General features: G+C 41.8%; 1 protein-coding gene across 2 annotated transcripts in view; it reads left to right on the top strand.

Annotated features, from left to right (window-relative positions):
- LOC137837518 (uncharacterized) overlaps positions 1-789 on the top strand; it is a 30,306-nt gene extending 29,517 nt beyond the window's left edge. Inside the window, exon 3 of one of the 2 annotated variants that reach the window (XM_068646533.1) lies at positions 23-789. In XM_068646533.1, coding sequence (XP_068502634.1) covers positions 23-406 — 384 coding nt within the window. In that variant the 3' untranslated portion in view covers positions 407-789. The remainder of the gene's footprint in view (positions 1-22) is intronic. The other variant, XM_068646532.1, reaches the window with a different exon arrangement.
- The last annotated feature ends 9,326 nt before the right edge of the window (positions 790-10,115 follow it).

Here is a 10,115-nt window from a genome sequence, read left to right as displayed (position 1 = left end):
TGAAAGTCCATTCCTCTTGCAGAGTGAGCTGGATTATTGTGAAGAGCCATCTATGTCACCTAGAGCACCACTGCAACACCACCAGTCACAACCAACAATGCATGTCCCCAGCTTGGGCTTTCCAGTCACTTCAGCATCTTTTGTCCAAACTATAGCTGCACAAGGACTCCGTGCTGAACCTGGTGAAAATCAACCAAAGAATTCTGTGTTTTCGAATGCCTTGTCAAGTCCAATACGCCGAAGCCTTCAACATTATCAAATCAGTGAGGGAGGATGCTACAGCAATGGTCCCTCCATGGGGGGCAATGGAAACCGGAACACTGAACTTGGCTTTCTTCCCCAGGAAGGCAGGGAATCAGTAGTAGTGAGCTCCAATGATTCTGCCATGGATATGCATGCAGACTAGTCCTGTATATTGGTTTATCAATTGGGCCTTATCTCACCAGCCTTCTGCAACAGCTGCAGAAGAAGCCAACAACCTGGAAATTCCATATCTGAGTTTTGTCATTGGATCGTGCAAGAAATGAGAGGAGGATGGACCCAATTCTGTTAACCTTTTACTATGCTTATGTCAACCGGGTGATTAGTTTGGGGTCTTAGTGGTTTTTGTAAAGTTCTTTGTTGATCAGCTTTTAAGCGTTTTATTTTGTACCTTAAATTGTTTCACCCCTCCCCCTTTCACCAAAAAGCCTGTCTTTTCAATGAAAGGGGCTGATTCTATCTCAAGTTTCATATGTAAATCTGTTCTTACATAATTTTTCTCTTTATGCCAATTTACAGCTTCAATTTTGTTGTTGGTGCCTGCCTGGCTTTCCTTTGCCTGTTGTGTGTTCAAAGATCTATCTGAGGTTACTTGCAGAAAAAAAGACTCATTTGTTTTTGTTCTTCAATACACATTTTTAACTCCCCCATTCCATTGAAGGACCTCCACTTCTAAGTGATGAGATTTCTGAACGAATTGAAATAAACTCTTATTTCTATGTTCAATTGTTATATTTGAGGTATCATTTCCTTTGAAGCATGATTATTTCCATACAATTTTGTCCTCAGAAGGTGTTTTAGTAAGTTAAGAGAGATGTTTAAGTAAGTTAAAAGGGAGGATTAAATAATTTGCTCTCAAGTCAAGATTTCTAAGTAAATATAAAATTTGTAGGCATGCTGAAACAATTTTATTGACCAAAAACTTATCTTTCTTTTTGTAGTTTTTCCTTTTCATTATACAAATGTTTACACGAACAGGTAAGTGTTTTCCCAATAAATACGTGAAGCTTTCAAAGAGGAGAAAAACTCATTTCATTCAACATACTTTTATTCCTAATAATCTAGGCTTATTCTATTCCACCAAGGAGTTAATTCTTGAAAGCATTAAATCTCCACTAGAATTAAAACTCCACGAACTATTATAATGACTTGGGAAGATTAGTAAACATAAAAAAATTAATCTAAAACTATGTAGAGTTAAATGAACTTATTATATCAAAATTAAATATGAAAATTCATGAAAAATAGAAAATGAGTTTCGGTTGGTTCTTTACATCCTAAAACTAAGCAATCCACCCAAGGCCATTTCGTTTTGTACCCGATAGTTTCCATGTGCACTTCTATAGGATGGTTAAAAGGCAAAACTACACCTTGTTACCGTCACTCATCCTTTGTTGTTGTCACCTCCTCGCCATTGTCGTCTTTATCATTACCCTTATATACGAGTTGTGTCATGAATGAATTCAAGAAAAAAATTGTTTTTTTATCAAAATTGTGTAATTTAGGATTATACAACTCAAAAGTTTTTTTTTAAAAAGAATTTTTAGATTGAATAATCTAAAATCTTTTTTTCAATGCAAAAAATTATTTTAGATTATGAAATTCGAAAGTGAATCCATAAGTAAAAAACCATAAGTAAAAAAGTTGAGATTGCACAATCTAAAAGACTCCAAATTAAAAGTTTTTTCATGATAAAAATAATTTTCTGATTATATAATTAAAAAACCATTTTTTCATAAATAAAAAATTAAAGTGGAAATTTTCATATTTGTGGGGTAGTGTGAAAAAAGAAATACCCTCCAAATTAAATAAACTCTAGGCCACACATGCATCTTAGGTATAAAGCATTAGACTCTCATTTTGCTCCCAAAATTATTTCTTCACAATGTAATATGACATAGTTCTTAGTTTGATCATATGATTAAGCTTTAAAAAGCCTTTTTAATTCATATCTTGCTTTAATCATTGGATATTTTATCCATTACAAAAGATACTGAAAATAATTGGATATTGACAAGATCTCATTACTTCACTGTTAAATAAATGTCCTCATTTTGGATAATTATTTGTATAAAATAAGTTTAAGTCAACCATAATAAATGTAACATTGATCAACTAAAGTTTATACTCATTATCACTAGTCTTTTCAACAACTTGGAAAAGCAAAGGCTTCTTCGTTACAATATCAAGTGTCTTTGAAAATTCAAATTCATTTGATGATTTGCATTCAATCTTTGGAATCACTTCTTCGATTCTCTTCATAAAAAAATAATCACTTATGAACATATAGGGTTAAAAAATATATAATTTTGCATTCCTATTTAGGAACAACTACTTTGATTTCCTTCAAAAGAAAATCATCACACTTAAATAACGAGTTAGAGTAGAATAAGAGTATTATACTTTTGTTTTATCTTTTTCTTTCGAATCTTTATCTTTTTAACTCTTTTAGGTCATTTAGTGATGTTTATTAATTTAGGCATTGAGAGATTGTGTGTCCTCTTTCCTTTAATACCACTAAAGGAAATATACCTTTCTATTTGGTTTGTTTTCTCAATAGTTCTTTCACATATTTCATTATCTCTTCCCCTTTAAGAAATCTCTTTGATTTTCTAATGATGTGTTTGGATTGAGAAGAGGATTTGTGGGAAGAAAAGAGAGTGAATTTGCGAGGATTGGACAAGATGTGTGAGGTTGTTTGGATTCAGGAATGGTAGAATGGATTTGGGAGGATGATTTATTGTAATTGTGAGTGTTCTTGTCAGCTGACCTGGATCAGACTTTGGTAGTAAACTCTGAATTGAATTTCCTTTTTTGCTATTGCTGCTTCGAGATGCTTATAATTTACAGTGATGGGAACTCCACCGTTATTCAGGGTCTTAAGACCCTTTTATCGCATTTGTAGATCTCCCTTCAAGAGTTAATAAAGATAAAAATATTCTGTTAACATACCTTGTTATTTTAGGGGTGCAGGTAGAACATTATCTCTAAATTTTAGTTTTCATCGAATCTTAGAGTAAATATTTGTGACTCGTGACTCGTTCATTCAGTTGTTCATTCAATTATTTTTTATTTTAGTTATCTTATCAAAATACCCTGTCAACTGTTTGGGCCGACTACTTGATGCGTTATTGGGCCTATCAACGTTTTTGGGTCGAGCTAAGCATTCTTCCTTTATAGACTAAGTGGGTCAGAATAACGCACTTAAGTGCTCGGGTCGAGCCCCGAACACATCTGACCAGTACATAGCCCCCCAACCTCGAGTCAAGCATGGCGAGGCGAAGAGGTTTAATTGTGTGACAAGACATTGAATTAGAGGGTGGTTGACTCGCGGTTTTCGAGGCATCAATGGATGGCACAGTTTCGCGAAGGCCTCAGTGATAATGGTTGAGGGAGAGTGTCACTTTCATACCCTCTTTTACAAGTTTATACTACTCGTTTTAAAGTTAGAGTATTGAGGGACTGGGGGTGGTCTAATAAAAAAAGATGAGAGTTTAATGAAAGTTGTGGTATGCAGAGTGGGTGAGCTGATATGTAGTGATGAGTTGTTAGACCCAGAGGGGTCATTATGCTTTTTCTATGTCACCTTTTTTACCAAAATTTTGTTGTGTCTTCCCTTCTCAATTTTTGAAAAAGAGATATTGACTGAGCTCAACGTGGCTCCTGCCCAGTTGCATCCGAACAACTAGGCATTCATTTGAGCCTTCATTATTTTATGTTTCTAGCTCAACATTTCGTCCATTGTGGAATTGTTCTTTTACTTTTTTGAATTCAAACAATCCGATCGACAACTATGGGTTTCTTTGAGTGGTGTTCCCGGGCGAGGTCTACTTACCCTTTTTCAATCCTCCTACAAAAACATTAAAGGTCGGTTCATAAAGGTTCGCGCCTCGGCCGGAGATCCATCTTTGCTAGATGGTTTCCTTTGTATTTGTTCCTGCCGGTTGACTCGATTACCTTTGTACGACTACGACGATCACACGCCCAATTTTCCCTGCCTTCGTTCGTGTCTTTCTTCGATCAAATACTTGAAAATGTAAAGACAAAAGGGCGCCCTAGAGGCTGTTTGCACTTCGACGCTCAAGTCAGTATTGGGCTAGGACCGAAACTTAGCTGTAAAAATCTCTGTGTGTAATCTGTGTGTGTATTCGTGTAAATGTTGCATACCTCATTAGGTTTGTTACTTCCCCTTATATATTCTAGGGTTTTCGCTATTTTTGCTAACCGCAATTAGGGTTACTGGGGGTGTGCCCTAGCGCCGCTATCACCCACTCTTAGGGCAATCTAACACGTAAGGCTCCCTCGCTGGAGTGCAACCTCTGACGGGATGACCACCTGGGTACCAACTTGTGCACCTAATCTCTGGGGCCATCCGTCCTGGGAGTGCCCTAGCTGTTCACGTGCCATGCATGCAGTTTACCCCTAGAACATAACCCTTACGGGCGTTATCTCTTCTAGTGGCTCTTTAGTTGTGTTATGTCTGAACGCATCATCCACACCACACGCATGGGCCCCTCGTGATCTAGGCTTCTCCCTAACTGGTAACTGGTGTGCTGTCTGGGATCCACCTCTCGTGGCCCAGCTCTGCTGTTTGACTTGCCGATGTCCGAGGACACATAAGCATATCCTGATGACCGATGCCTGACCACTCCTCGACCCTCTTGGCGTACTGTCTGTGAGGCACCCTGGGCGTACCGCTTGTGGGACCCAACTTATGTGACCGACGCCTGACCACTCCTCGATACCCTGTGCATGCCGTCTGCAAGGCATTGGCCCACGCTGCTCGTGGGACCTAGCTTACGTGGCCCCATGTCTACTAGTAGTCAACGACATCCGAGGATTGGTCGGTACAGTATTGGTCATCGAACCCCCGATTCCAGAGTGCTCAGCGTCTTGACGGTTTGTCCCCAAGGGAACGAGGTAAATGTGAATTCCTGGATAACCTCAAAGTTGACTTCGAGACGCCCACACTTTTGACAAAGAATACCTTCCGGGTGCTCTTAAGATCTACATTGGTGTACCCCTCTTTTAGCCTCAGCTTTCAAGAGCCCATGATTCATGAATTTTGAAACTACATCTTTATTTGTTTTGCAAATAACATGCTCTCTTCAATCAACAAGGTTGAGCTGACTAGGCGTGCCAAAAGGATGAGGGCGGCCAAGGATTCTATGGTGCCCAAGAAGAAAACCTCAACTAGTGAGGAGAACACAATTGTTGAACATTGACTTTGATGTCAACAAATCTATGTGGATTGCTTGAAGACTTTGATTATGGGTTTCTGGGTGTGTTTTGGGTAGTTTGAATTTGTAATTCACTCATAGAATTGATCCAAGGTTATTTGATTTTAATCCTTTTGAAAAAAATGTGTTTTCAAAGAGAAGCAAAAAAACAACCCGTTGATTTCTCGTTTTAATCGGTTGCTTTTTCTGTTAGCTTGTTTGAATGGTTTTTAAATTGTTTGACTTTGGTTGACTTTGTTGTCAAACGAATTCAGTCGGTTATTTCGAAAAATCAACTGACTGTTTTTTGAAAATCTTTAACAGAATTCAGTTTAACTGATTCAATCTGTTTTGTTTGTTTTAAAACTGATTTTTGGCTTTGTCATTAAATGTTTTAATAACGGATTGGAGTATAAATAAATGGTTATACGCTCCTGGTTACGCGACATTCAAATTAACACTTTCAAAATAAGTTTTTCCAAGATTGCTTAAGGCTTTTGATTTTTTTGCTAAGAGTGGAATAGGGTTGTTGTGTATTCTTTCAATCCAATTGGTGATTGTATCAGGTGTATTCTATTCCTTTCTCTCTTTGATTTGTATTTCTATAAAGAACTGGTGTTGCCAAGAAGTGTTGTGTGTTCTTGAGGGGATCAAGATCAACATTCTTGCTGTTGTTTTTTCCAAGGAGTGGTGTGTGTTCTTGAGGGGTTCAAGATCATCACTCTTAGTGTGTGTAGTTTGAAATCTAGGGTTGATTAAATAGTGAATTCTCAGTGGTTTCTGAGGACTGGATGTAGCTCAGGTGTTAAGTGAACCAGTATAAACATTCTGTGTGAATCTCTTTATCCTTACACTCTTTAAACTACTTTAACTTTGTTTTTATAAATTGCTGATAAAAAATATTGACTGTTTCGTAAAAGCAACCGGTTGATTTTATGCATAAAGCTTAAAAACAATTTTATATTTGGCTAGATATATTTTCCATTGATTAATTCTTCATAGCCTTTCACTCTACCTCCAATAATTGCGAAAATCTTTCAAAAACAATTTACCCCTACCCCTCCTCTTTTTTCAGTCCTATAATTATAACAATTGATATTAGAGCAAGGTTCTTGAAAGTCATTCAAGTTTCGATCCTGTTACCGCCGGTTGACCAGGGTCGTCTTTGCGCGTGGCTTGTCCTCGCGAGCTAGGACACCTTCGTTCTGCTCCGTCTGTGAGTACTTGAAAAGAAGTGAACAAAGGGGCGCCCTCGCGGCCGTTTGCACTCCGACGATCAAGTCAGCTAGCGAGAAACATCAAAGGTGACACACCTCCGTATCGGAACACCGTGACTGGATGCTCTAAAGGTGGTCGAAAATACTGAGTAACCAATAATGTGTTGCCCTAATTGTCTGTGCGTACAGTGGGTGCGCAGCGAAACAACTAGGGTTTATGTGTGTGTAAAACTGCAAGAATTTAGGTCAAAACTCTGATCCCCTTCAAACATCCCAAGGCCCCTTTTTATACACCTCCCGTATTTAAAGCGCGTTAAAGCACATTGAAAGTGTATAAAAATATGCCTTGAAACATTTGATACGTAAACTAAATTAACGCGTACCTTAACGAACTTTCAGGAGAATATTGATATTCCAGTGCTTATTGCCATGTGTTCTTTGGACTTGATCGTTTATTCTACGCAGAGAGCCTCACAGTGTCGTAACCCAACTTAGGGTTATTCCATTGTGCGAGTCCTCTTTCCTCGAAGTGCATTTGGCGCGTGGCGTGACTTTCTGGGTGCCAACTCAGACCCCCAACTTCTAGTCACTTCCCCTGGGTGTGTATCTACCTTCCTCTCGCACTACACACGTGGTTTGCCCCTGGGCGTGGCCCTCTCATGGGTCGTATCTATCCCAGGGGCCTCCCAGCGGTGGTATGAGTACTACACGAGTCAGGTTACTCCCTACTGGTACTAGAACTCTGGCCTTGAAGCCATCTTTTTCTTCTCTTTGTTACTGTTCTGGGCTACGTCTTAACCTGGCGATGCTTCAACCTGGCGACACCCTCTCCTGGCGACACCTTACTTTGGCGACGCCTTCTCTTGACGACGCCCCATCTTGGCGACGCCTCAAGCGGTCAGTCTGTTGACTTCCTTCCTTGGACTCCTCAAGTGGTCCCACTATATGTTGACTTTGACTTAATCGTTGACTTTGACTTGAGTTGCTGACGTGACATTCTCTTGAGCAGCTGACGTGACATTCTCTGCGCGAGAGATGTGACATTCTCTGTGCCAGAGATGTGACGCCTTAAGTTGCGTTTTACTCCTTCGACACGTGGCTCGATCCTACGGCTGGGGACGAGCGTCGTTAGCGCTTCCAAGTTAACGTTTTAACCTTTCGAAATCGTGCGCTCAAGGCACTGTTCCATTCGCTCTCTTCACATTCGTCACTGTTCATCTTCTCAAAGCTCCTTCTGCGCTCTTTGTTCTCTCTTTGCCTTTTCGATCTTCACCAACTCAGAACACTTAAAGGTATGAACTTTCTTATTCGATGACCCTCTTTCTGCTTATCGTGCCTGATATAACTGCCTGGGACTGTTTATCTTTCTTGTATTTCTGTATTCTTCTCCTTTTCTCCACATTTCTTCGCTCTCCCCTTTTTTCTGGATTTCTCGCGTGGGTGGGGGTTTTTCTTAGGGTTTCGTCCCATTTTCTTCTTCAAAACTCCTTCACTAAGCCTTTGATTTTTCTTCCTTCTTCAGCTTATTTATCAGTCTATGGCGCGTACAAAAACAACGCCAAATCCTCCTCCCCCAAAGGTCCACTAGAAGGCCCTTTATTCATGGGCTTCCGACGAACTCTTGAACGAATGCACCACCTTAACCACTGTTGAAGACATAGAGAAACATCTGGGTGACCTGCGATTGTACAACTTCAACGCCTTCTGCAGAACCCATGATTCTCACATCTCCATCCGCCATGGCACCCCTGGGGAGCCAGTTTGCGTGGACGACAGGTCCAATGGGGGGAAACCCTTCTTCTTGTTTTACCAAGCGGTATTTAAGCGCGTCGGCCTGCGCCTCCCCTTCACGGGAGAGGGAGTTGCTCACGGAGATAAATATAGCCCCCACCCAACTACACCCCAATGGTTGGGCATTCGTCAGGGCTTTCCAGATCCTGTGTGGGTACTTGGGCATCCCACCCTCAGTGGACGTTTTCCTTCATTTCTTTGAAGTGAAAAAGCAAGGGAAAAGCCTCTGGGTGAGCTTTTCCGGAGTCGCTAGCAGAATTCTCCTCACCCTCTTCCAGAACTCTTTCAAAGGATGGAAAGGTAATTTCTTCAGGGTGTGTTGCGCCATACACGACCCTGCAACCTTGGATGGCTTTCCTCTGTACTGGACGGAGAAGCCCAATCCGACCAAGCCCAAATCCTTGGACGAGCTATCCTCCGCTGATAGGGAGGTGTGTGTGGCCTTATCTGGCCTGAAGATCGTTTTCCACACCTTGACACTTATAGCTCGTGAATTTGATGCCAACGCCCTTTCTGCATACTTTGGTAGGGAATCTCGCCCCTTGTTTGTCTTCTTTATATCTGATTCTTAATCGTGCTTTCTCTGATTATCGTAAGCAATGTTTATCTGCTCTAATTTTCATACGTGTTGTTGATCTGTGAATTTTCCTCAGTAGTAGAGTTGACATTACTTGGCCCTGAGTTCAAATCTTACTCTAAATTTCTATGCATCGCCATATGTATTTGGCACTTTATGCTTAACTAACCTTTGTTGCTTGGTTTGCCTTGGTGCAGCATCAGTGATGGATTCCTCAAGGCGAGTCGAACTAACCAAGTCCTTGAAGGCTCGCTTTGATGCATCGCCTGCAAAGGCTAGCGCTTCCATTACCCCCACTACCGAGTCCAGCCCACTGCCACCATCACCACCACACCACACTGCCGAAACACCCAGATCTCCCCATTCCCTCCAAACACCAAACTCCCCCCTCATGCTCCAAGCGCCTTCCACACTCCAAACTTCCAACTCTCCCCTTCCCATTGCTGCAGTCCCACTGGCTGTAGCTGAAACTCCTCCCACAGCCCCCTTGACAAAGGCAAAAGGGTGCTCACCATCTCCTCCGAGGATGAAGACTCGAACGTGGGGCCTGCCTATAAGAGGAGGAGGACCAACCGCATCGTTTACTCACGCTCCCCTTCACCTCCACATGGGTGGTCTTTAATGAACAACCCTCCCAGCGCCACATCTCCCTCGCCATCTCCCTCGCCACAAACAGTCCAGGAGGAGGGGGTGGTAGAGTTTGTGCCTCTACCAACACCAACACCAACATCAACACCAACACCAACACCGGCCGCCCCAACACCTACTCCAGAGCTCATGGACATTCCCCCTCCCATCAGGCAGTTGATGAGGGGTTTCAACGAGAGGCTGTCGCCGGGTGAGCCCTCTGGAGTGAGACGGACAGAGGGCATGCCCTACTATCTGGGGGCCTTCTTGGTCGTCGCCCTTGAATGGCGTGCCCAAGCAAAGTCCAAGGTTGACGAGGCACGCACCCTCCAAACTCTCCAACAGGAAGTGGCGACCCTAAAAGAGGAGAAAGAGAGCCTGTGCCGTGGCTGGGCGTGCCAAGAGGAGGTTTACAAGGCCTCT

Source organism: Phaseolus vulgaris, chromosome 4, assembly GCF_000499845.2.
Source record: "Phaseolus vulgaris cultivar G19833 chromosome 4, P. vulgaris v2.0, whole genome shotgun sequence".
Classification (NCBI taxonomy): Eukaryota; Viridiplantae; Streptophyta; class Magnoliopsida; order Fabales; family Fabaceae; genus Phaseolus; species Phaseolus vulgaris.
The sequence above is the reverse complement of the archived record's forward strand: the minus strand, read 5'-3'. Positions and strand labels throughout refer to the sequence as shown.